The 27,583-nt window shown below is 31.3% G+C and overlaps 3 protein-coding genes across 3 annotated transcripts; 1 reads left to right on the top strand and 2 right to left on the bottom strand.

Annotated features, from left to right (window-relative positions):
* Positions 1-739: 739 nt before the first annotated feature.
* On the bottom strand, positions 740-6,316 carry GA2 (Terpenoid cyclases/Protein prenyltransferases superfamily protein). Its single transcript, XM_047314362.2, has 14 exons — positions 6,176-6,316; positions 5,543-5,595; positions 4,837-5,122; positions 4,585-4,765; positions 4,199-4,416; positions 3,993-4,113; positions 3,678-3,775; positions 3,365-3,588; positions 3,094-3,206; positions 2,902-3,000; positions 2,094-2,309; positions 1,849-1,990; positions 1,372-1,617; positions 740-1,298 (listed from the first exon to the last, which is right to left on the bottom strand). The coding sequence occupies exons 1-14, from the start codon at positions 6,282-6,284 to the stop codon at positions 987-989; spliced, it is 2,418 nt and encodes an 805-aa protein (XP_047170318.2). The 5' UTR covers positions 6,285-6,316; the 3' UTR covers positions 740-986.
* A 6,128-nt stretch (positions 6,317-12,444) lies between these two features.
* Positions 12,445-15,993, top strand: LOC124838694 (ATP12 protein-like protein). Its single transcript, XM_047314372.2, has 4 exons — positions 12,445-12,954; positions 14,628-14,802; positions 15,171-15,448; positions 15,588-15,993. The coding sequence occupies exons 1-4, from the start codon at positions 12,538-12,540 to the stop codon at positions 15,693-15,695; spliced, it is 978 nt and encodes a 325-aa protein (XP_047170328.1). The 5' UTR covers positions 12,445-12,537; the 3' UTR covers positions 15,696-15,993.
* A 1,612-nt stretch (positions 15,994-17,605) lies between these two features.
* SDH2-2 (succinate dehydrogenase 2-2) lies at positions 17,606-20,884 on the bottom strand. Its single transcript, XM_047314373.2, has 2 exons — positions 20,105-20,884; positions 17,606-18,031 (listed from the first exon to the last, which is right to left on the bottom strand). The coding sequence occupies exons 1-2, from the start codon at positions 20,770-20,772 to the stop codon at positions 17,860-17,862; spliced, it is 840 nt and encodes a 279-aa protein (XP_047170329.1). The 5' UTR covers positions 20,773-20,884; the 3' UTR covers positions 17,606-17,859.
* Between the last annotated feature and the right edge of the window lie 6,699 nt (positions 20,885-27,583).

Here is a 27,583-nt window from a genome sequence, read left to right on the forward strand (position 1 = left end):
AAATGCAAAAACAAAACTATTTAAACTAAAGCTAACTCGATTAATACTAAAGTTAACTAAACTAATAATATATTTAACACTTAACTCCTAAGATTATTCCTTAAAAGTTGAAAAAAGAAACATAGTAACTCTTAATATTAAGAAAAAAGATCATTATTACATTCAATATCATAGTTAATTTGATAAGCTCTTTTGTCTAAAACTTTGTGTGTAATTAATTTCTCGACGGAAGTGTATAAAACTTTTATACTCTGTCTTATGAAGTTGCTCTCTTATAAAAATAATAAACTACAATTTATTTTAATGTGGAACATATGTGGACAAATAAGTTTGTCAATACATAACTCACAACTTGCACAAGTCAAATTATGGGTCCAACCACAATTTTTTTAAAATCTTGTATTACTATATAAAACTGTTCATGTATTAAATATAACTGTATATTTTTATTTAATATTTCATTAATATAATATATTTATAGATATAAACCTATATTTTATTATAAAATTTATTTTAATATTTATTATAATGTTTTATTGTCTATTTGTACTATATAATAAATTACGAAGTATAAATTTTAATTTCATTTTATGGTTTACTTTAATATTTTTTTATAATATGCTTCATTTTTTACATGTAAATAATATTTATGTTTTACTTATACTAAATCCTTATTTCTATAAGTTACCCAAATTAGCAATTAGGAATTAAAGAATTATAAAAAAACTTCTACAATAACTTTTGTTAATTTTTTTTTAAAATTTATACTCTTCCCAACCTCAACTTTAATTATTATGCAGGTCTCAAATCAAGAGGGTCAATACAAAGCAATCATAACATGATGTTACAAGACTAAGAATTGTCTTTCATGAGCAAGATTAAAAGAAAGGAAAAAGAAGGAAAAACTAATCAAAACAGTTGAGAAAGATTTGTAAGCACTAAGTGGAATGGGGCATCACATTAGTAGCTTCAACAGAACTAAGCTCCTACCGAGCATGTTCTAACAATTCATCAAAGATGACAGGATCTTTAATCACTGCCTTTAAACTAGAGTACATCTCATTTGAAGTAAACCCATCATCCTTAATGTAAAATAGTTGTAAAACTTTCGTCATTTTCCAAAACAAATCCTTGCAATCTCTGGGAACTACACTTCCTTTTTCCTGCAAAATTAATCTCAGCAGTTCTATTCTCTTCTCCTCAGCAATACCCTTCATTTTTTCCATAGCTTCCTCGGCAGTATTCTCATGAGCAATATACAAAGACAGTGCATTCAATTTCCCTTCCTCAGATTCTCTCTACAACAGAGAGGAAAACATTAGTCACCATAAAATGTGGAATGTAAATAAGGAACACATATGTATTACTTACCTCAAAACCGTAAAGGTCATTACGAAGACGACCGTATGTACTCATGAGCTTATACAGATGGTTCAACTCATAAGTTTCAGCATCTTCATTTGAAAGCTTAGGTCCTAAAAGATAGAGGGCAGGAAGTACAATTGGACCAATGGCAAATGATATGTATGCATTTTCCATATAATCATCAATTGTTGGCACAGTCTTTGTTCGCACCCACTCGGCTTCTTTATACATTGACTGAATCAGATCCAACCACTGTAAAAAGTAAACAAATTCAACCTATTGGTCAAGAAGCTATTTTTACTTGAAGAACTCCAATGTAAATATTGATGCCATTGAAGTAATTTTTTCTTATATAAGAGCCAAACTAATATTTAATTAAAATAAAGAACAAGTCACTGTTAAGGTTTTTCAAGGACAATATTTCAAATGACTGCATTGAAAATCAAAATCAAATGGAGGCACAAACAGGAAGAAATGTCTCACAATCTTGATAACAATGTTTTTCACATTATGTCCTTGTCGCTTGACTGATTTCTCTCCAATCTCACAAACTGTGCCGTGAATTGCGGAAAAAATAATCTTTACTGTCTCAGAACAACAAGCAGTGTTGATATCTACATCCCACCTTCAGTTTAATTGTAATAATATCAATATTTGTGCAGGAAATTTGTGATAGAATTTATATAGAAGTCAAGACATGGCTGTTTCAAATAGTAATAAGAACATACTTCTCAACTAGTTGAATAAGGTCCACTTGTTCCTTTTCAGAACCCCCAACATCAAAGAAATCATCAACAGTTGTTGTGAGCACCCCATTCTTTGCCCAGGATATGCGAGCATCAGAAAGTTCAGGGGGGAAAAGTGTAGCAGCAACAGAGAAGTAACAGTAGGCCAGTTTCTGCCTTGCAAATTGTAGTTGGTCTAATCTGCTCTCAACAACCCATCTGCATATGATAATGTGGTACATTTATATCAAAGTCGAAAAAATGTGATATGACAGTTATGGGATGTGAAGTGTAGTATGAAAATTAGGTGAGTGTGTGTGTGTGTGTGTGTGTGTTAAGTAGGTATGACAGTTTTCTGATTCAGTGTGTTAATATGCTGAAGTTTTTCTAAAGGAGGAGACTCCTTGTTTGGGATCAGACGTCACTCAGTATTTGTCCTACAAATTCTGATTCAAATACCAAACTCTTTCAATAAAATATTATAATTGGTGTGTTCAAACATTTGAATTTAACAAGATGAATGTTCCTAAGTCTGAAATGTGAATGGATACTATCTTTATGATGCATATGTGAATAAAATTTCTACACAATTAAGCATAAGTAGTAACATTGACAAAAGAATCCAGTTTCCTCAATGACATCAAGCCAGAAGAGAAAGCATGAATGAGGGAGGAAGATACACTTAACTCCTTGTGGTTAGCAATACCAAACCTTAAGCTATAATGAATTGATTATGATATTTCTCTATGGATATCTGGCTAAATGTAAATCTTTGAAAAATTGAGGAGAGAAAAAGAAAAGAAAGACATGCCTGGAAAGCTGTTTCAACTCTTCAATGTGTACTGATTGGCAGATATTGAAGTCTTCAACTGCTAGCTTTAGAATCTCTTGGTTTGCAAGATTGCATGATCTGGATTATAGTAACAATCAATAAGTTGATCTCTAAAAAGAGAAAGGAACAAACACAGTTTGAGACAATTGAAACAAACTAGCAGAGGACCACCTATACGATGATTTTAAAATTCTTGTTTCTTCTACGTTGTAGTACTCCATTGATCTCCTGTTTAACAATCGCTCCAAATTTGCATGATAAGGAAAATTAAGAACATCTTTGACCTAAAATACAAAAAAAAAAAAAAAAACTCACCACTTTAGGAAAAGATTATAAGATTGTACAAAACTAGAAAACTAAAGTTTTTGAAAGAATAAAAGAAGAAACTACCTCTACAAAACTAGAAAACTAAAGTTTTTGAAAGAATAAAAGAAGAAACTACCTCTTGGTCGACGTAACTACGAAGCTTATCAGCATATAATCTGTGAGGGGATGATTCCTGCTTCAGAAGCTGTTTCGTCCACAAACTCTGTCTCACCAAAATTGATTCATCAGGATGTATAATGGCTTGTGAAGCCCTATAAAGCTCTATAACAGCACCAACGTCCTTCAGGTACCCTTTCAAGGAGTCAGCAAATTTATCTTCAGAATATTGATAAAATGGATCTGCGAAGATAAACATACAGATTAGCTTACTTGGTCTTGATCAAAAAGGTAAAAACTTTGAACTGCTTGAATGTTACAAATGATCCAACCTGAAGATACATCATAGCCATTGAGACGCAAGATACGAAATGCCATTGCACAGGTGGTGGGATCTAAGAATATATCTTCCACTCCTTGCACCCAAAGGCTGTTCATATTTTTCAGAGGGATGAAAATGAGAAGTTCATATGCTTCAACAAATGCTTTGAGTGTTTTTAAAACTTACTATCAAAGGATGCTTATTATTTTGAATAGAATGGTATCTCTATGTTTTCATCACATCACATGCTTATAATTTTTTCCCACCTCTCCAGTAACTGACATAATGTTAATAACAGATGCATGCACCTGAAATGGGGTCTTACCTGTATGTATCATCCAATACACTACGAATTTCCTCTTTGAAATGATGATTAATACCCAACCTTTCAAGACTATCAATCATACAGAGACGAGCATATATATCCAGAGGGTGAATTGTCGGAACTGATTTGAAAAAAAAGGGAAGGAATTACCCTACGAAAAATAGTAAATAGACTTAAATTAAGAGAAATACAATTTGGAAACGTACCTGCATTTCCAAATTTTTCTAGTACAGATTGGAGGTAACCAAGACATTCAGCATTTTTAAGGCGCTGAAAAACAGCTGCCGTTGTAGCAGGTGAATTAAACAAAGATCCGTTCTTTCTTTGATATTTCAAGATCGTTTTACAATCTTGTGAATGCTGCATTCCTTCTGAAACATATGCTTGATATGCTCTCCACCCTTCTGAATTGCTTTGTTTACCTCTGTGGATGATTACACAACAAAGATGTCAGATTGAGGAAGTTAAGCAAAACGATAAACAGAATGCCTCTACTAAATTTTTGGAATCAAAAAGTTATTTAAAGGATCTCGAAAATGAGAAATATTTTTTAGACAGGAAAATAAATCTTGAAAGACATCTAAAATTCTACCTTTGCAGTTCTATTTCTCTCTTTTGGATCATTGTATCCAAGATAGTAGATCCAATTGGAAGATTAACGCCCAAATTTTGTGCATATTCTATTAAAGAAGGAAAATTGATACCAAATCCTATTGGAAGGTGCTGCTTCTCATCCTTGATTGAGGTAATGTTTGACTGAATAAACTGAAGACCTGGAGGAATATCAGGAAACTTCATTTATATAGCAGCAGAGAAAGCAATGGTTAGGAGAAGAGTAAAGTACCCCTGTTAATTTGATCTTCTCCAACACCCCATTGCTTTAGAGCGAGGATGCATGCTAAGGTTGATAAGAGAGCATCATTCATTAGTAATGGATGCCGATCAGGAAGACCCCAGGAACCATCTAAGTGTTGATTAGCCAACAACCAATTTAAGCACTGAGGGAAAAGTGGGCTTTGAGGAGAAGCTGGAGAGGTTATCATTGCCACCCAAGCCGTATCATATGAAGAAATCGATAGTTCAACCTTGTTGAACAATTTCCTGATTCTGTCTTTTGAGTCCACAAGGCTCTGCAAGCAATAAAACATATATTTTATTCCCGCAAACTTTCCTAAAGGGTCTACTACTGCAAGTGTGGTTTCAATGACAAGGTTTTTGCTGTCTTTTCAACTGTATCATGACCACTATGGCAACTGCAATTTTCATTTTTTGGCAATATTAAGCATCACAATGAAACCTACAATTGCAGAACAAGTTATTCCAAAAAGTAATTCTTCCATAGTGAATCCATGAGTAAGTCCTTTAGACTACACTCGTTATTTTCTTTTAATCTAACAGATAAAGATAAGTTACTGAATAGAACTATTTGATTGACAAAAATCAAAGGTGAGAATAAGGAGTGATTCTTTTAAAGTTATTCTCAGATTAACCTTATTTCTCCTCTCTTTCTCTATCTATAAATATATAATATAAGCACATGCATGCCATACCCAGGATGTATTCTCCATTTTCTCCTTCACATATGATGCAGTCACCAAAGAATCTGTTGAAAAGGAAATAAATATTAGAGAGAGGAAATGCGCATAGTTTCATATGCAAATAAGACAGGAGCCATCCAAAGTTGAAACAAAAAAAAAAACAAGAGAGAGAGAGGAGAAAAACAAAGTCAAATATATATTTTTGGATTTAGAATATATGAGCACTGCAACTCGTTGTAAGCAGAAAGGAAACATATGTCCTTTAGGTTTTGTTATATCATTTCCCAATTTTCATTTGAGTATGTATACAAAAAACAAAGAAATTCACTTTTCTGTTTATCCCTTTTCCTTAATTTAACAACGTCATATAACCATTTTCCTCTTCCTACTGAAGAAAACAAACAAAGAATCAACCAAGCAAGCAATAAACTTCCCAATTCCAGCCAGCAATTCACAAACCCAAAATCACATTTGAGAAAGTCTGCCACTAAGATTCAAAAACCTGAGAAATATTTGTTCAATGCAGCAGCTGCTTCAATTCACCGAACTCTTGAAAATAAATTAAACCACAAAGAAAGAAAAAAAAATGGTTCCATAAAAAAGGAGAGTATTTGCATGGCTCTATTGGAACAAAAGAAAGAGAACCTGAAGTTGAAGAACTGCAGCAGAGAGGATTGATGAGGCGTGAGAGAGACATGGCATCCAGTGATTGAAAGGAATGGTGTCGCTGTTGCAAACACCAAAGTGGGGGCATATTTATATACAATTCTGGGAACCAAAAGAAGTGCATGTGTTCTGTTCTGTTCTGAAATATAATTAACTACGTAATTAATTATGGAGGAGAGTGTTCAGATACACTTAGTCAAACTTTTTATAAACTCGTTTACTCTTACGGAATTCATTAATAATATATTTAAGACTAATACAATTAAGATACACACAGTATAATGATTATAAAAGTGTAAATTTTTATATATATATATTTTTTAAAAAAGTAAAAAAATAAAAAAGCACAGTATTAAATAATGTAAAATAATTTAAGTTTGTTAAATATATTTTTCTAGATTTAATTACCTATTTTATCATTCAATTTGTTTCTACAACTTGCCACAATACTGATAACCGTGTAAAATAATATTGGGCACATCTTCACAAACAGTGCAGAAAAAGAAGAGACATTGGGAAGAAGACAAAGATCATTTACCATTGTTCGTAAAAAAAAATTAAAAAAGAAATTGATGCACTGGTTGATGACATGCATTGGTGCAGTAATAACAGACCACGCTTTTCAAGATATTTTTTTGGGAACATGGATATGTTCATATTTATCTTCTTTTCTACAATTCCCCTGTACTTAAATAAATTAATATTTCATTGTAATATAATATTTTATTAGAAATAGCAGATGTAAGATGTATCTTATTTATAAAATGAGCCAAAAGGAACTTTTTCCAATTTCTAGAAAATGAATTTTTGTTCGAAATATAATAGTTGGGAGCACTTAAAACATTTTAGTTGAGTATAACCCAATTATATCCAAATATAAACTGGTACTTTATTTTTAGATGTGTTTAAAATAATTACTTCTACTTTGAATTTGGACAAGAGATTTCAATAATTTTAAAAAAATAAAATATATAGTATTTTAAATTATTTGTAACTAAATTTTCTTCATTTTCAAAATAATTTATTTGGATGAAGTAATTAAAATATTTTAAATTAATCTTTTTTATAAAACAATTTATTTTATGTTTTTAAGTTAAGCTCAACTTTATTATCGAGTTTAAGTAGAGTTATCTTGATCTTCGATTTGGAACGATTCATCTTGATTTTGGTACATGTCAACTTGGCTCGATATTTGGTTTAGGTCGGGTCAGATTGACATTCGGTTTAGATGGACTTGGTTTGACCTTCGTTCTTAGTCAACTCAACTCAACCTTCGGTCTGGCTAATGATAACGTCTATTTTTACATGTTTTTGTATGTGCATTGTCATGAGTAAATCAATTATTTATTAACTTCAATCTTGTTTTATCCTCAAGTTTAGTGTACTTTGTATTGTTTTGTATTTTAGTTATTTTATGCTAGTTTTACCTCTAATCTCCTTGTTTATAAGTGTAAAAAAATGTTTTTGTGGTGGAGGACAACAAGCTAGAACTCAATGGAGCATGTTTTGGACAAGAATTGATCATTTTTTAGCAAATACTCATGTTAAGCTGCACTAAAATTGCGCCCAGCGTTGCAAAATCAGAGAGTAACCAATGTTGTAGAGGAACTTGGTGTTGAGCGGCACAAAAGGGATGTTGAGCGCCACTTGGTCTTTTAGCACTAGGACTGAGCGGTGTGAAATTGCGTTGAGCGATGGTTTGACAGAGAGCCCCTTTCGTATTTTAGTGAATATTGCATTGAACGATGCTAGTATGACACCGAGTGACGAATTGCTGAAATATTAAAATACGAATTGTCATGAGTAAATAATTGTTATTTACTTCTTTAAATAACCATTGTTATATAGTATAAAATGACAATTGTTGTGATGGTTTATCTTAAATCATCATATTATACTTTTGACTGTAAAAATTACTGTATTTCTAAAATCCATCACTTGAATAAGAATTATAAAAATAATTATTTGTACTTACAATTTTTTTAATAACAAATAAGAAGATTAGGGTTTACGAAAAGATCACATGTGAATAAGTTTTTTTAAGTATTATTTAGAGTTTTTTAATATAATTAAGAATTTGAATATTAAGCTTGCTTTTTATTTAAAGATATAGTTGTGTTTTATTTTCCTTCCTTCTTTTTGTATTTTTGAATTTTCTTTTAAAATATTTTTAGAAATGACAGGTGTCAAAAATTGTGTCTCCTTCATTTGTTAGCTTTTTTTAGTTAAGTTTTGTTTCTTCTTTGTTTTGATTTATTTTCAAATAATTCTAAACATCTATCAAAACTTGATTTTTGTGTCTCCTTAATTTGTATTATTTATAGATTTAGGACAAAAATCTTCTATTATTTCTTGTCTACAGAACCAAAAGTATTATTTAAAAAAAGTAATTATTTTTATTTTCAAAAACTAAAATATAGAAATTTTGTAAAGCATTCTAAAAATATAGAAATTTTATAAAGCATTCTAAAAATAATTTTCTTAATTTAAAAGAAAAATTATGAAACATTTAGTTATGAAAAAAATTAGATAGATAAATTTTTATGATTAGATATCAATTATAAATTCTTACGAATCATAAAATTAGATAGTTAGATGTGAAAAAAAAAATGGAAGAAGCATAGAAGATTTGAAAGTTTTGTCCTACGAATCTGTGAACTGTATAAATTGTTGACTTCGTTTGGGTATTTGTAGTGTTCACTGATTCAAGTAAACCTAACAATTTTAGTAATCAGATCCAGTCAGTAATTTAGCGGTCACACTTAAAATTAAAAACAATTATTGGACACCACGACCAATAGTTTTATTGTAATAAAAAGTAATTAGTTTTATTATATAATAATTAGTCTTATTTAATTATAAGTTATGATGCATTTAGTCAGTGAATGGATATTTTAATAAAGTTCATATACTCTAATTTTTTTTTCCTAAATAAATGTTTTAATTTTTTATTTTATTACAATTATCTGTGAACTCTTACTCTTTCATTATATAGAGTTAGGTTATTAGAAAAAAATTAATATTTTTTTGTTAAATAAATATCATACTATATGTTTTTAGTACGTAAATTAAGTAATAATTGGTATTTATGATGGATAAATATCTTCAAATATTGAAATAATTATTTCGTTCTTACCATGATTTTTTTTTAAATTATGATATAAAATTGGAGAAAAATATTAAAAATATAAATTTGAAAAATAATAATAAAATTTTACTCTCTGAATTATGAATTATAATATTGTATGGAAAAATCAAATAAGGAAGAAAAAGGAAAGAAAAATTTTATAAAATAATGTTTTGCATTATTTTAAATGTACACCCTTGTACACTTATTAAAAAAAAAATAGGTGTCTCTTAAATTACTGTATTACTAACTAAGATACTAACATTTCTTGAATTATTTAAAAAAAAAATTATCTATATTACAACTACTCACACTTTTAATTGATATGTATGTGGGACCTCGTTTCTTTTGTTAAATTTTGTTGCAATAATTTTTACCTTATCATTAATCATTCAATCAAAAGATATCCTAAAGTAACTAATAACTTGGACTCTCTTTATCTTTTCAACACCATCATTATTTTAATCATAATAAATAGTCACCTAAAATCATATTAATATCTTTACAATAATTATTCAGGAATGATTTCTTGTTATAAAAGTTCTTATTTTTTTTATAATTTCAAATTGATCTTTTTAATTGGTGTTGATTGTATTATTTGGTGCAAGTGATTCTGATATGAATATTTTTTTTTATTTCTTTAAAAAAATTAGAAAGAATGAAAAAAATATTGAAAATGATTTTCAGAAATTGGAGATTGAATTTGTTCGAATTAGGGATTGAATTTGTTCGAATTAGAAATTGAATTTATTCGAATTAGGATTAAATTCTTTGAATTAAATATTTAATTTGTTTGAATTAGAGATTGGATTTGTTCGAATTAGGGATTGGAAGAAAAGGTAGTGAGCAATTAGGGATTGCCAACCACCACCTTGCGCTGTTCATCTTCATTGTGTCATTGCTTCTTCTCCATTTTCATCAACTTGTAGAAGAAAGAAAGAGAAAAACCCAAAAACACATCAAATTGAAACTCATTTCATATAAGCCGCAACAGTTGTGCGAGCATTAACCACAACCACCAGTCCACCATGGAACCCTAATCTAGAACTAGATTCGTTCTTCCTCATTCATCTCCATGGCAACCTATAGGAAAATCAAGCCAGTAGTCTTCGTGAGCCCTAATCGTGACACCCAAAGAACTCAGATCGCGAATATTTTCGTATCGCAATCCCAAATTTTCATAAACCCAATTAAAACTTAAAGTGCGATCTGTTCCCAGCATTAAAATCACACTATAAGAGCCACCACGAGAAACCCTTTCGTCCTCCATTCTCCACCGCGACGTCAACCAAATCACAACCATGAGAACCTGCAGAGAACCCAATCAAAAATCCATAAAACAAAGAAAGACCTGAATCGTAGCTAGCATCAATTCATCTTCCTCGTGCAAGACAAACAAATTCAATTCAATTCTCAATACATGAGCAAGACGAACATAAGTCATCTTCAAACATCTCTTACTAAAAGAACAACGAATACTTTGGAAGAAGAGGTAGAATGAAATTTTTCTCTTTTATTAGGGATTGAAGTAATTAGGAATTTATAAAAAATAAAAGTTTTCTCAACTTTTCTTAATTTTTTATTTGAAAACAACTAAAATCCACATAATACCTTATGTGAGCTATGTTATTTAAAAACTAAAATGATCATGCTAAGTCAACTTAATTATAATATCAGTTTAATCCAATTTAAGGCGGATGCTAGGTCAACTTAATTATAATGTCAGTTTAATTCAATTTAAGGCAGGAGACATAATTATTACAATTTTCATAATTTTCATAAAATAAAGATCTGCTTGAGAAGCCGAAAAAGAAAACCAATTTAATATTTCCATCCAAACAGGATACTAATAATTATCAAACCTTCTATTTATTTTAATATTCAAGTTCTTCCTGTCTAACATCACTCTTCAAAGGGTAACACATTTTGATTTTAATATCAATTTGTTAGAAAGAAAATCATGCACACAAATAAGAAAAATGTAAATTACAAAAATATAATGATCTATATTACTTTATATTACTTTTAAATGCATAGTCTTACACAAATAGAAAATGTCTTCTATACAACTCAGTATAAAAGTTAAATCCTTTGAATTGTTTAACAAACTCATTTCTGTAAATTGAATTATAACTACTTTAGATAGATTACTACTTATAAGTGAACTAACATAAGGTTTCAAGTAAATACAAATATCTTAAACAAATTTTCAATTTGAACAAATGAAAGTGTAACAATACCTAAATAATATTTGCAAAACATAAAATTTCAGTTTGAAAATTTACATCAAAGAGAAGATTTTTATGTTTATTTTTATACAAGTACATGATTTTAAAACTAAACATTTATTAGTAAAAAAAATATACATTTTTACTATTTGTAGATTTAGCATTTTAATTAAACAATTAATTTTATAACTTAGATAATAATTACAGTTTTTAGAGAATGAAACAGCCACTAAAGTTTAGTTTTTCAAATAAATAAAAAATTGGAACACATTAAACTTGGAACTTCAACTGACAAACATAAAAAGAAAAATATGTGGTTAAGAATTAATTGAAAGATATAAATATGCAACTCTAATGAAAGAAATATAAATAATTAAGAAAACAAGAGACTTAAACATGAAAATAATTTTTTTATTTGTTTGTTTGGCTTTTCCATTTAGCTTTACATAGTTACCAATTTTATATCTATGTTTTCATTTTAAAATGTTCATTCACATTTTTACATTTTTTCTTACAGGTTGCTTCTTTGTAATAAAAACCTTCATTTATATTTTGTATAACTTCCAACCTTTTCAATAAATAATTTCTTATTTAAAATTTTACAATTTGATCAACTTAAAAATATAACATCCCAATGTGAGATGTCACTTCTTATACTCGTTTAATGTTAAGACGTAACATTCGCATTTGTGAAACTTCTTCCTTACAATTTTATACATATTACTTATATATTAATCATTTAATTAGAATTTTATTAAAACATAATTTAGAACTAATAAAAATTATAGGGGTGTAGGAAGGAAAAAGAGGAAGGTGAAGCCAGTGGAAGAATCTGCTTCGATGGACCTTAAGGCCCACTTTCTCTGTCTCGTTTTTCTCCCTTCTCCTTTTCCTTTTCGCTGAAATCCCATGTAACCCTTCGAGCTCCAACAAGTTAAGGTTGAAATACTCAGAATCCATTAGTTTAGTTTTTTTTTTTTTTTCAAATGGCTCATTCGATCATAAGAAAATGCTTAAAACCAGCTAGTCCCAATTTCATGGCGGCACTCTCCGTTCCCCTGATTGGGCGGCGGCTGACGACGGTGGCAGCGGCGGATGAGGAGCCAACACAGTCGTCATCACAGTCCTCGTTCACGTTCTCTTCAGATGGGGACAAGGTGTACGTGAAGGGGCCATCGGGGAAGTGGAAGTCATCGTCGTCAGTTACGATGCCGATGTCGTTCATGACGGGGTCGATCGTGGGGAAGCGGTTTTACAAGGACGTGAAGACTCGAGAAGCCGATGACGGGAACGGATGGACGGTGATGCTCGATTACAGAACCCTAAAGACACCTTCCAAGAGACCCCTCAAGCTTCCAACCCTTCCTCTTGCCAAAGCCATTGCTGCTGAATGGGAATATCAGGTGTGCTCCTCTAGGTGTTCAAACTTTTTAGCCATTTTTGTCCTTTGTAATATTAAAAATTGGGTAAAACATTCTTTGAATTCCTAAAGGTGCCCAGCCACGTCTCATAGTGTTTTGAAAGTAAGAAAATTAAGCTATGTCTATTTGAATTTTTGTTTTGAATTTTTCCAGTTCCAATAATGTAACAATATTTTACAAAATAGGAAAAAAAATAGTTGAGGAGAATAAAAAAATAATTATGAACACTTAAAAGAGACAGAACTATGTGAGGAAGTCAAATTTATCTTAGTTTCTCCCATTAATTAAAATTAACATATTTAATCTTTTATAGAAATTATGTCGTCTTATAGGATACTTTGGCTGGTTTTAGTTATACAAGAAATTAAATTCATTTCATTTTCTTATTTTACTCTTTACAAGTGCTACAGAAGGATATCCAAACAGAATAAAAATGTTGTGTTGGATGAGTGTTTGATTTATATAAAGAGCCGTCTACTGGGGAAAAAGGCTTGTTTCTTGTGAGTGTTGTAGTGTCTTTTTGTATTTGCATTGTACTCCTTTTTTTTATCCAGTATTGAATTTTATTTAACAATTTATTTACCAAGGCACAATGCAAGTGATTTTTATCTGATCCTCTTTTCTGCGTGTCAAGAGAGATAGTTAGGACCTGTTTATTATCTATAGAGGGAGAAAGTGGGAGTTAGAACAAGATTCGGACGTTGTTGTGAAGCTTTTAACATGATGAGATTCATTTTCATAAAATTTGACTTTAATTTAGGTATTTATTGCATGTTACGACATTGGGAAGGATTGGTCTGTCCATGTTACTTGATCATGACTATCTGCATTATATCGTGCCAAGTAGAGGATATTGTTATTTGAATAGTGGATAATTATTAGTGTGAGTTGATGGGTAAACAATGAATATTTTATGAAGATTTGTTTCTCATTTTTTCAACTCAATGTTGCGTTATGGCTTCATTTGTCATAATTTTGCACAATCCTGAATCTGAGGCTGCCTGATAGGTTTAAGGGGAAGGTTTATACTAGAAGGAATAAAAACTGACAGACAGTTATAACTGTTTCAGGGGTATTTTTGTTGCCTAGACTTTTATAAAGTCTGCATGGGTAGTTGTTTAGCAGTTTTTATCTTTGATTTGGAAGTTCGGTAAATCTAGGGAAGTGAAGAGTCGGTTTCTCTCAAATAACCAGAAGTTGTGTGTGTTTTAGTTTCTCCATTTGGAGGAAACCTAGTGTATTGCTGGAATAAAGATTACAGTTCTCAAGGTTGTTTCGCATACCAATGCAGACTTTATAAAAGTCTGAGACAACAAAACTACCTCTCAGACAGTTATAACTATCTGTCAATTTTTATTCCTTCTAGTATAAACCTTCCCCTTGAACCTACCACTGCCTTTCTCATCACCAAACAGAATATACCTTTTTCCCTTGAGCTTCCATGAAAGCTATGAATTTTGTTTCACATTTATTCGTAGTTGTCCTCCAAAAAGGTGTATAATAATTTAAAGTCAATTGGCGGGGTGATATAGCTCATGCCAGCCTTCCCTTCAAAATACTTGATGTCCATTTGAAGCTGCATATTTTGTTTAAGTTGTTAATGCGAATGATGAGTGTCACTTAAACTGGACTCCTACTGAAATGACTTATTGCAGCTAACAGATGGCATAAGACCCTTCACAATGCCTCTCATGAGACTTGCTTGCACTGCCCTGGAAAGAGTTCCCCTCACAAGGAGCAAAATTATTGAGAATTTGATGAAGAAATTTAATCAAGATTTAGTATTTTGTCGTGCACCTGATGACAATGAGCTGACAACCTATGTGCATGGTATGGTACTAGTTAACTTGATATGTCTTCATATGTCTGATCCCCAATTAATAAATTGTGATTGCTTGATGTAATACATGCTTAGATAAATCAGAAATTTGTGAGTTGAAGTTGTTATCTTAAAAATTATGTTGTAAAAATCATCTTGGTCGTGCATCTTCAATTGATGGTTTTTGGGGTGGAGATTTGTTTGTAGGAATTATTTTGATTTTATAACTTAACCTGATGCAGTTATAGATAACAATGGTATTTTACACCTAAAACATGAACTTCAACAGTCTTATGAATCAAAGTTATTTAGATCAAGAAGTGTCTCTTTGTTTTTTGCGTTACTTGTATGTTTTTGAATATGAATTCAACCTTTGCAGATCGTCAGGTGGAGAAAATTGATCCATTGCTTCACTGGGTGGAGACAGAATTTGGCTTTAAGCCTGTTGTTTACTCCAGCTTTTTTGGTGGAAAGCAAGAAGATGGTCTTGTAACAGTTATTGAGAACCTTCTAAAGAAAACAGATGATTGCGAATTGGCAACAATTGATGCTATAGCAGCATCAGCACATTCATTAATTATTGCCATTGGAATGGTGCACGGGAAATTGCAAATCGAGGAAGCTATTGAACTTATTAGACTTGAAGAAGATTCTCAGGTACGTACTTATGTGACCATCTCTATAATATATAATCCGAATCATAATCTTCTCTCTCTTTATAATTTGGTATTTGGTGCTTAAATGTTGAAGTGCATGACATAATCTGTGAAATAAAATTATTTTGATTCTGTTTCAGGTGGACAGGTGGGGCCTCGTAGAAGGCGGCCATGATGTGGATATTGCTGATCTAAGAGTGCAGATTTCATCAGCAATTGTATTTCTTGGTTTGTCAAGAAGCATATAGGTTTTTAACTTTGTCTCATTTTATGTTACCATCCTAAGAACTAGCTATCAGGATATATTAGAATAGAAAACCCTGGGGTTGTTGTAATGTCCAGATCTTTCCAGAGGCAATATTCTTAGGAAAGGATGAATTGTTTTTGTAGATGAGTTTTATTATCGTTAAAGATTTGTCCAGATCTATTCCAATGGTTTACAGGGGCCTGATTTGTTTTGGAATAATAGGTAAATGTATTTGTACAATTGGAATAGATACGTGCAACCTTTTATGATTCTATATTTGTATTGATTTTCATTATTCACTCAGCCTATTTAACTCTGCGTTGTTCTCTTGATTACAAAAATTGAGGTTGAATGAAAATAGAACATCTTACCTCTTTCCGTATTGGTTGAAGAGTCGGTATTGTTCTAAAAGAATCAAACTGACTGGAAGTCCTCAGAATACTTTGGAAGGAAATTAGTGGGTTGAAGGATCAGTCCTTTTGATTCTGTGAATAGATCGTGCCACTAAGAGTTGAGGATTTTTTAAAACTGAAGAAATAACCCTGAACTTATGAATACAAGATATCTCAAAAGGTATGACTGGACAAGCTTTTTTATAAATTGTTTTTAGAAAAAAAAATTAAATGAACTTTTCATCCCAAGTATCTTCACATTAACTTTAACTCTTGTGCATACCTTAATGTATATAAGTTTTTATTATATTTTTAACTGAGTATTAGTTTATATAAAAACAATATTTCCTACTCTGGAAATACATTTGAAAATTGTCCGAGTAAGTCTTGATTTTATCTTCTTTGGTTATAAGTAAATCCATTTTCAATGATTTAAAAGTAACAAGCTTTTCTCACCATCTTGCATAAAGGTCGAGTCCTCGGATGCGTTCATCAAATCATGGCCAGTAGGTTTTTGGCTTTGTGGAAGCATATTTATTTGTCATTGAATTTAAAAGCAGACGGTTCTAAATGGCTAACAATTGAAATGAATTTGGATTTTTCCTGTGGTTATAACAGCTGAAGAATGCCCTGAACTAAATTTTGACTACAATAGTGAGTTTCACTTACTAATAGTGTCAAGTATATACTTGGGCCTTCTAAGGATCTTCCTGACAACATAGAACACAAAGAGGAGGTTGTTTGGTGATGTCACAATTACAACATGCGGTGTCGCATTCATTGTTGCATCCTGTAGAAACATCAATTGTCAATTTGTAAAGATTTAGGAAATGTGCAAATTCTGTAGTTATAACCCTCAGAATTTGGGCTAAACTATTACTGATCATTACTAAATTAGCATGGAACAAATCAGAGGCTTTACCTGTTATAGTCTCATACTGAGATGATTGGATACCCTGAGAAATCCCAAGGATTGCAAGGTGAGTCCAACTCTTAAAATTAATGCCATGCACAAAAGAAATCATGGACACCATAAACCAAGCTACTGCAAACGATTTCATGTCTGATGGTGATATTAGGGTATGAGATTGTCTCAATGCTTAATGTGATGTTTTTCTCAATATGGTATTATATATGTTATGAGATTACCTCTTTTATCACTTAAATCATTAAATCTCTTTCACATGTTCATTTTTTTTATAAGCCGTGATTAGATGTACCCATCATTCTAAAGTTGTGTTAATTGTGAGTAAACATTTTCTGATTTTGATTATATTTCTACCATATTTAAACTGAAGACTCTTCACGACAATTCAATGAATCGAGGGTTTCAAATTTTCAGTGCATTTTTAGTTTGGTAGTCTAACGAAATTTTGGTTTCAATAGGGCAGCCATGACCACCCAAATATGCACTCAACTACCATACTCCTAACATTTAAGAATAAAAATCATGATACTCCCAGCGCCATATTGATCATCACCTTGACGAAGAATTTAACAAGATTGAAGAGAAGCAAAGTGTAAAGTATCTGTTAGTTTAAAATCCCTTGCAGAATAATCCAATATAGCTACAGCCAATTTATGAGAGAGGGTTCTGTTTGCTATTAACATTTATTTCAGAAACACAAATCAATAGAAACTAAAATCCCAAGTTTCACAAAAGGGGCTCAAGTTTTATTAATAATGTAGCTAAATCATCCCCAATTTTAAAGAAAATACTAAATGACAACATAAAGGATCAAATGCAAACACCATCATGCTTCTAATAGAGTTTTAGGTTTTAGGCTGAAGTGACTTGATATGTGAGATTTGCTTTCCTGGATTCAACCCCTTTGGGCAGGCACGAGCACAGTTCAATATGGTGTGACAACGATAGAGCTTGAATTCGTCATTAATGGCATCCAATCTCTCTTTAGTGTATTCATCACGACTGTCGCTTATCCACCTGCAAATATCATCACCAACAATATCTCAGCTTTGAATAACCCAACTGCCAAGGTAATCTCTATCTATAACCGCCGATCAATAAAATCTCTAGCTATATCAGAGACACGGTGCACTAGATCACATGCAATGAGTTTAATAAAATGAAAGTATCTTCTAATGTGTAGATGAACTCGTTCTTTCCTAATCCTGACCAAGTATCATAGACTCCTCTAATTAACTCACATTATTTACAACCGTACCACAGACGAATATAACTTACGGACAAGAAAAGAAATTGAAAGTTAATAATGTCTAATATAACGAAAAGTTAATATGAGGCCAGAAGAACAGTGAGTGTATACATAGTCATAACAAAAAATAAATCCAAAAAAGGGTAGTATTTATGGACGAAAAGATTCGAAGTATGACTTCATTCTATAATTCGCTAAATATCAGCTCCTAAGAATGCAGATGTACTGCAGTTTCAAAAACAAAAAAGATATCATTCATTTGTCACTTTTTAGTAGAAGAACCACGAATCAACCAAAATAAGTCACATACACAACAATGGACAGATTCTAATACTTCTAAGAGATCCCCAAGCATTCAAAATAAAACCTAAAAAGAACCAAACAAATAAAAAATAATTCAGTGAAACAGAAACAGGCAAATTATGTCCCATGTCTTGAAGATTCTGTTTAGCATAAGTACACCATGAACAGAAGCATATTATCCTAATATTAACGTAAGAAAATCAATAAAGCATCATGCATATTTCATGGCAGGCGTATTATAATCCTTTCTCAACTCAAGCTTAAAATCAACACAACAAAAACATAGAACCCACCCAATAGCATAAGCATAAACCAACTGACAAAAACAAGAAAACAAAACACACATACTCACATACTCCTGATCAATCTCCTTTCGTACCCTCAATTTCAACCAATAAATCAATATAAACTCATTCATACTTGGTTGGACTCAAATGCTCAAGGGAAGGTTAGAAAAAACGAGAAATTTTATAAAGTTAGTATATGGTAGCTAAGAGTCAGCTGGAATAGACTACACTTCAAGTAAGTGTAAGAGGGGAGGAAAATTATATAAGAGGCTCAACAAAGGCGCTTCAAATATTACAAAAACCCTTATAATAGAAGAAGTCTAGAATACTCTAGCTTCCTTTGTATTCAAATTTAGCATTAGCATTTGAGTTTAATTTTAGGATAGAGTACGAGAAAAGCTATCTATAAATAGTCTTCTCTTATAACTTGAAATCACTTTGAATCACAAATGCAATTTGCAAGAGTCCTTCGTGATGTAGTTTCTCCTTCTTCAATTCTTAGTCATGGACCTTGTTATAGGTTAAATGTGAACCTTTATGGAAGCTCCTCCATCCTCTTATCATTAACTTAAAGAAGAGATATCCTTACATACCTCAATATTCTTGCCTTAGCGAGGTTTCAACATAAGATTTTACAATTGAAAAGCTCTAAAAGCTAAAAGTCAAACCAAACAGTGACTGAGAAAGATGCCCCACCGGACAAACAAAATGGTTTTTACAGTATCACAATAAAAAAAAAAAAGATCAACGCCTGATTTGCATAGTTTCACAAGAACTCAACAATCGGTATTCAAGTTTTCAAGAGATCTTCCATTTTTGGTAACCGACTTCACACATGTGGAAAAAAATAGCTTCCACTGTTGTCATTGAATCACCCGACACTCTCAAACCACAAAACCAGCTCCAAAAATAATTCCCAAACTCGAATACAATTAACAAAAACGCACAGAACCCAACAGAACAACATATACAAGTCACAACAACAATAAAACTCAGTTACAGTTCTTCGCATGCCTTGACTACTATCCTCTAATCAAAAATATAAATTCACTTCGAAAACCTAAATTGATTGATTTTTTGTCTTTATGTAGGTACAAAACATAGTATAATACTTGTTGTTTTCCCTCGATATCGCACAATAATACCCAACGAAATCTGTTCAATTTCGGAGACTACCGAGGTGTACCACAAATTGCGATAAGAAAACACCCAAAACTAAGGTGAGAAGAAAGAGGGAAGTTTGAGCGTTACCTGTTAGCGTGGAGCAAGGCAGCGGGTCCGAGATATGACTCGGGGTTCCACCAGTAGCTAGGGCAGGATGTGCTACAGCAGGCGCACAGAATGCACTCGTACATCCCGTCGAGCTTTTCGCGGTCCCTCTTGCTCTGCAGGATCTCCTTCCCTGGCACCGGCGGCGGATTCTTCCGCTTGAGCCAGGGCTCGATGCTCTTGTACTGGTTGTAGAAGTTGGTCATGTCCACGACCAGGTCCTTGATCACGAACATGTGCGGCAACGGCGTTATGGTGGAGGCCGTCGATGCGGACGGAATCTTGGTGAGACAAGCGAGGCCGTTGCAGCCGTCAATGTTCATGGCGCAGGAGCCGCAGATCCCCTCGCGGCAGGAGCGGCGGAAGGTGAGGGTGGGATCGATCTCGTTTTTTATCTTGATGAGCGCGTCCAGGACCATGGGCCCGCACTCCTTCAGGTTGATCTGGTAGTCCTTCAGCTCCGGTTTCGACGGGTTCTCAGGGTTCCACCGGTAGATTTGGAAGGTCTTCAGGGAGGTCGTGTCGCGGGCCTTCGGCTCCACCTGCTGGGCCTGGGCCTCCGACGCATGGGCCCGGATGAATGCCAGCTTGAACGCCGGCGAAGACGGCACCCGCTGCGCCGCTCTCTTCAGCAACCCCGTCGCCGCCATCGAAACGAGAAGGTTGGAAGTGAAGGGAATGTAATGCGTGAAGTGTTGTTCAGATGTTATGACCCAATTGCTTTATGTTCTGCTAATGCGCTGTTCTGTTGGAAAGGCATAGGGATGCATTTCTTGCCCTTATATATATCTCTTGTTAATTTTTTACTTATATGTAAATTAATTAATATCAAATTATCACGGAGTTTTATTTGATAACGTAGTTATTCAATGTTTATTTAATATTTGTTTTAAATTTATGTAATTATATTCTTTTCATAATGAGATTTTCATAATTTTAAATTACTATTGTTTTTCTGATTTTAATTTTTTGTAAAAATTATTTAATCAATTCGTGAACAAGTAAAGTTCAAATATATAATTGAAATGAAATATATATTTTATATCTATTAAATATAGAATGCAAATTAATTATAAATTTCATACTCATCAAATACTTAATTTTATAGTTGAGAAATAATAAAAAGTATAGTAAAACTGTTATTAACCCAACGTTCTACTTTGATACCTATTTCTTTCTCATCCTTTATATTAATTTTTAATTTAATAAAAATAACACATTTTTCTTTATTGTGTTTTAACCTTTTTTTTCCATCAAATACATATTGCAGGAATTTTCTTAATATAATAAAAGACACAATTGATTTATTTTTCTTAATGCTTTGTTTTTATATTTTCTTTTTCTTTCGCATTCACCGTTCATTCACCATTCATTGTTATTGCACCTATTGATACAAGCTAAAGATTTGTTTTTCGGCTCTTTCGCGTTGTATTTACAATCATTTCATTATGTATTTTTAAAATATTTAAAATTTCAAAACTGTCCTCTACACTTTAAAAAACTCTGCATTTCATTTTTTATGTTTTATCAGATTTTGAAATCAATGATAGATTTTTCTTTATTAAATTTTAAAATTCCATAAAAAATTATTTATTTTCTTTATCGAACTTTAAAATTTGATTGAAATGTTTTTTTCTTTGATGAAAATATTTTTTTTTTCATTAGATTTCAAAATTTAATGATCTTTTTAAAAAAAAAATTCATCAAATTTTAAAATTTGATAAAGAAAAAATTATTCAGATTTTGAAATCTAATAAAAAATATATAACTCTTAAAATTATTTTTAGAAATTGAAAGTAGATTATGAAATGTTTGAAAATATAAAGTGGAACAGTCTTGTTTTTCGTATGTTTACATTAAAAAGCATGGGACAATATATAGTATTATTGTTATGAAGGTTTTGGAGGCGTGGCAACAGGGGAAGCATTGGTGGAGGGGTGTTACGTGGGGAATTTGGAGCTGCATTAACTCATTTCCTTCTTGTAAACGAGATGCGCGTGTTCACCATGCGCCCGTTGCCGTGTCGCCTTACGAAACATTAAAGTTAAGGCTATGCTTAGAGCAACGTTTGTCCAAATTAAACCACGGATATCTCTAACTATATTTAAGTATATATTCATATAAACTTTTTTATGACTAAATTTAGAAAAATAAGAATAAATATGTATATTTAGACTAAAATTAATTTATAAATGATTGGATTTATAAAAATTCTCTCATGTAAATTTTTAAATTTCTTTTAATTGTACATGAATTAATTTTAAATTTTTAAAATATGTATATAATATAGTGTGTGATCCATTCGGTAGGCCATGCGATAAGGTAGCACCGAAAGTGAACATGTTGTATTAACTGAACGGTGTTGAAAATATATCCATATTGTTTGGTTAATTTGTTTTAAATTATAAGTGAAATAAGTAAAACATGCATGTAGGTGTTGGACTATAATTGGGTTGACATTAGTGTTATTGGACTAATATTAACTTAAGATCCATGATAAAACGTATAAACATAGAGATAAATTATGTGTAAAGTTAGCTTAATTGAGTTTTAATACTTAATCGTGAATTAAGTTCATTAACTAAAATCTGACTTGAGCGTCAGAGTGTCTAAAAAAGAGAAGGTGAAAACAAAAAGATGTACTTTCTCAACCCTACTCACTTATATAATAAACAATTAGAAAAAACATGTTCACTAATATAGTCCTATACATAGAATGTACATTATCCTTAATGATATTCTCGCTTAATTCGTATTATGTGTGCAAACGAATATCAAAGTATTTTATTGTCTTATATTTAGCAAAAGTTATTTAATTAAAATATTTATATAGATATATGATTAAAATATTTATATAGATATATGAAGATTTTTTTATTTCTTCCTTTATGGTCTTATAAAACTATTTCATCGTATATTTATATTTTTTTTATTGTAAGATATTTTTATATATTTTTTTGTTTTTTTTTTATTTTATTTTTATCTTACCTAGATGACCAAGTTTATGGTGTATTTTATTTAGGATGGTGATGAAGTAGGATGGGATAGGTTTGCGCATCTCATTTTAGTCCTAAAGTAAAATTACTTATTATTATTTCGTATTGAAGGGATATAAATTTGTTGTCAAATCCTTAATTTTATTAGCAACAAATATAACATACCCGCTCTTTTATTATTCCAAATAGTAAATAAAATTTTGATGAAGATCAAATAATCATAAAAAGTACAAATGATCAAATGTGTGTCACAAAATATAAGTTACAAAAGTAATATTAAAAAATTAATAAAAATTTGTTATATCTCCAAATAAATTAAAAGTTTATTATTAATTTAAAATTGAACCGATATTGAGATGAGACTAAAGAAGATATGTACATATTTATCTTTATAATGGATTCTTAGTGGTCTCTTTGTATAAAAATTAGATTGAATATTTTTCTTTCTTTTTAGTTGTTTTAATAATTTTTTTAATGTAAATCCTTCAACTATCCTTTAAATAAATTAAATGTCTTTACGATATATTTGATAGTTATGAAAATTTAAAAATATTTAAAATTATCTTAAAAGATTTGGTAGTTATTATCTTTTGACATTTTCTTATATAATTAAATAAGATAAATATTTAAAAATACAAAAAAAGTCTAAAAATATATTTGTTAGTCTCGCGGTACCCAATTTTTAAAAATATATCACCAGAATATTTTAAGGAATCTAATTTATCCTTTCTTACTCTCGCGGTACCCATAAAAATCTCTTTCTTATTTCCCAGCTACCTCCTCCCTCTGTAACTAGAACAAAACCAGAAAGAGAAGAGGGAAGAAGTTTCCCCTTGCAACGTGAAACAACGCAAAAAAAGAAGGAAAGAAGAAGAACGCTCAACACGTCGTCGCGAGCCACCACGAATGTCGCTTGGTCGCGCCATCACGAAGCCATCGCAACCACTTTCCTTACACGAGAAAGAAGATCAAAACGAAGGAGAAGAAGAGAACGTCCAAGGGTTGCCATGTCATAATCTCTTAAATTAAATAAAACATTCCACGTAATAAAATATTTTGACATCAGCGTATTAATTATGCAACACGTTAGCACCAACTAACGCCGTCTGTGACAACTTAACAGATAGGGCAAAGTTGGCTCAATTTTACAAATATTATGACCCAATTGAGACAGTTTCAAATATGAGGACCCACTGTAGATTACCATGCAAATATGAGGACCATCTGAGGGTTTAAACCTAAAGATAATATATCTAACATTCCTCCTCAAGCTGGTGCATACAAATCGTATGTCCCAAGCTTGTTACAAATATAATCTATTCTCGGTCTCCGTAAAGACTTAGTAAAAATATCGACTAACTCATCACTTGAATTAACGAACTCAGTCTTGATAACTCTAGATACAATCTTCTCTCGAATGAAATGACAAACAATCTCAATGTGTTTGGTCCTCTCATGAAAGACAAGATTAGAACTAATATAAAGAGCAGTTTGATTGTCACATATAAGCTTCATTTGAGTGACATCTCCAAAGTTGTAACTCTCTAAGCTGGTGCATACAAATCTAACACTCCCCTCAAGCTGGTGCATACAAATCTTATGTCCCAAGCTTGTTACAAATATAATCAATTTTTGGTCTCCGTAAAGACTTAGTAAAAATATCGACTAACTGATCGCTTGAATTAACGAACTCAGTCTTGATATCTCTAGATACAATCTTCTCTCGAATGAAATGACAAACAATCTCAATGTGTTTGATCCTCTCATGAAAGACAAGATTATAACTAATATAAAGAGCAGTTTGATTGTCACATATAAGCTTCATTTGAGTGACATCTCCAAAGTTGTAACTCTCTACGTAGTTGCTTAAGTCAAACAAACTCACAAGTGATTGAGGCTATAACTCTATAATCTACCTCTACACTAGATATTGCCACAACACTCTATTTCTTGCTTTTCCAAAAGATCAAGTTACCACCAATGGAAACACAATATTTGGATGTAATCAAAAGGAGATCCTACCCAATCAACAACATAATAACAAACCACTATTGTATGGTTATTAGAACCATATAAAAACTTTTTTCCAGGAGATCCTTTAATGTACTTTAATATACAAATAACTGTATTCCAATGATCTTCACACGGGGAATTAAGGAATTGGGTTACCAAACTAACTGCAAAGAAAATGTCAGGACGAGTAACTGTAAGATAATTCAATTTTCCAACTAATCTTCTATATATCTCAGGTCTGATATAGGCTTTCCCTGTTTTGGTAGAAGTTTAGTATTAGGATCCATGGGTGTGTCCACAAATTTTGAATTCATCAATCCAGTTTCCTCCAAAATATCCATTGCATACTTCCTTTGAGATATAACTATATCATCGTTGGATTGTGTCACCTTAATACCTAAGAAATATCTAAGTTTGCCAAGATCTTTGCTTTGAAAATGGTTGCAAAGATGTTCTTTCATCTATGATATGCCATGACTATCACTGCTTGTAAGAACAATGTCATCAACATATACCATCAAGTAGACACATCCAACACTCGAGTGATGGTAAAAGACTGAATGATCTATCTCACACCGAATCATACAAAATTGTTGAACAATGTTACTAAATTTTCCAAACTAGGTCCTAAGAGATTGTTTTAGGCCATATAAGGATTTGCGAAGACGACATACCAACCCAAAAGACTCTCTTGAGCAACAAATCTTGGAGGTTGCTCCATATAACCTCTTCTTGCAAATCTCATTAAGGAATGCATTTTTGACATCTAGTTGATAAAGAGACCATTGTTGACAAGTCGTCATGACTATAAATAAATGAACAAATGTCATCTTTGACATTAGAGAAAAAATATCATCATAACTCAAACCAAAAATTTATGTGTAACCTTTGATCACAAGGCGAGTTTTGAGGTGATAAATAGTTCCATCAGGACTTCAACGAACAAAACTGAAGTGTTCTTGAACTGAGAGAATCTTCTCCCACTATGATTTTGCAATTTAAGTTTTAATTTCACTTTTTATGAGTTGTAATCACTCTAGTTTAGTTAGATGAATGTTTTTTTAACGTGTTTCACTCTTTAATTTTGCATTTTGCAAAAAAATCCAAAAATCAAACCCATAGGTAATTATTTATGGTTTTCTCATTAAAGTCAGTAGTCATAGTTGAGGTTAAATTTGATTTTGATGAACTAGGGTTTAGTGAGCATTTCATCAAACAATTTGCTTATTTATGTTTAGAGTGTTTATTAGTTGATTTTTTATATACTATAAGAGCCACCTTAGAATAAGATCTCTTATTCTCAGCTTCCTTTAGCCTATTTCCTCTTGAGTTGGTGTAATCGCTCTTGAAAGCATTTTTCACCCTTTCATTTCAATTCCATCAAGCATTCTTGAGCTATAAGCTTCAACACATCCATTCGACCTTCCTTCGTCCACAAGCAAGCATGGAGATGGAGTCATCGATGTTATTCTCTTCATCTATTTTAATGCATTTAAAAAATTTATATATGATAATATTTTGTTATTTTCTAAATCATTATGTGTTATTTAGATTATTTATTATTTGAATATATTATTTAGTAAAAAAATTCTATAGTTGATTCTCTAAACACTTTATGAGTCACCTTAGAATATGTTCTCCTATTATAGGTTTGATCTAGTTTCCTTCCTCTTGAGTTAGTCTAACCTCTCTTAAGTGCATCTTTCATCCTTCCACTTCATTTCCACCAAACATTTTTGAGGTACAAGCTTCATCACATCCATTCAACCTTTCTTCATCCACAAGCAAGCATGGAGATGGAGTCATCGACATTACTCACTTCAACTATTTTAATATATTTAAAAAATCCATATATGATAATATTTTGTTATTATCTAAATCATTATCTGTTATTTAGATTATTTATTGTTTACATTTATTTAGTATAATTTTTCTATAATTGGTTTATTGTATGTACAAATTTAGTCTAATTGATGGTGATATTATGTTGCTGTGGTTTTAGTGCTAGTTTTATTTCAGTCCAAGATGTTTAATTAGAAGTACAAAAACTAAAACAAAAAAAATATGTTAAAATAAAATGAAAAAGATAATAGAATACAATTATTGGAAGAATGTACCCTGTATAAGTAATAATAGACTATAATTCACCAAATATTACTTATAGATTACATTTCTTTCAATAACTATAACTTATTGTCACTCAGAATACATTTCTTATAAGTGATAATAGAGTACAATTATTAAAAGTATCATATTTATAAGTAACTTTTAGACTATAGTTCCAACTTTTAGACTATTTGTTCATTTGTCTATCTATCTATATATTCACCTATGCGTTTATTTATGTATTCATACATCCATTTATTCATACATACACAATTATACAAAGTTTGTGTCTAATAAAAAAAATAACACATTAAAAAAAGTTATATTGATACGTCAAAATACGAAA

Source organism: Vigna umbellata, chromosome 3 (genome assembly GCF_029865625.1).
Source record: "Vigna umbellata cultivar VRB3 chromosome 3, Vumbellata_1.0, whole genome shotgun sequence".
Taxonomy (NCBI): Eukaryota; Viridiplantae; Streptophyta; class Magnoliopsida; order Fabales; family Fabaceae; genus Vigna; species Vigna umbellata.

What these genes read in the sequence shown, in the direction of transcription:
- GA2 (XM_047314362.2), bottom strand. Translation starts at nt 6,284, where the DNA reads ATGCCCCCACTTTGGTGTTTGCAACAGCGACACCATTCCTTTCAATCA. An exon ending in GTAGTTACGTCGACCAAGAG is followed by an intron (nt 3,207 to 3,364) that starts GTAGTTTCTTCT and finishes TTTGTATTTTAG; the next exon opens with GTCAAAGATGTTCTTAATTT. An exon ending in ATGACCTTTACGGTTTTGAG is followed by an intron (nt 1,299 to 1,371) that starts GTAAGTAATACA and finishes TCTCTGTTGTAG; the next exon opens with AGAGAATCTGAGGAAGGGAA.
- LOC124838694 (XM_047314372.2), top strand. Translation starts at nt 12,538, where the DNA reads ATGGCTCATTCGATCATAAGAAAATGCTTAAAACCAGCTAGTCCCAAT. An exon ending in GCTGACAACCTATGTGCATG is followed by an intron (nt 14,803 to 15,170) that starts GTATGGTACTAG and finishes CAACCTTTGCAG; the next exon opens with ATCGTCAGGTGGAGAAAATT. An exon ending in GACTTGAAGAAGATTCTCAG is followed by an intron (nt 15,449 to 15,587) that starts GTACGTACTTAT and finishes ATTCTGTTTCAG; the next exon opens with GTGGACAGGTGGGGCCTCGT.
- SDH2-2 (XM_047314373.2), bottom strand. Translation starts at nt 20,772, where the DNA reads ATGGCGGCGACGGGGTTGCTGAAGAGAGCGGCGCAGCGGGTGCCGTCT. An exon ending in GCCTTGCTCCACGCTAACAG is followed by an intron (nt 18,032 to 20,104) that starts GTAACGCTCAAA and finishes TGATATTTGCAG; the next exon opens with GTGGATAAGCGACAGTCGTG.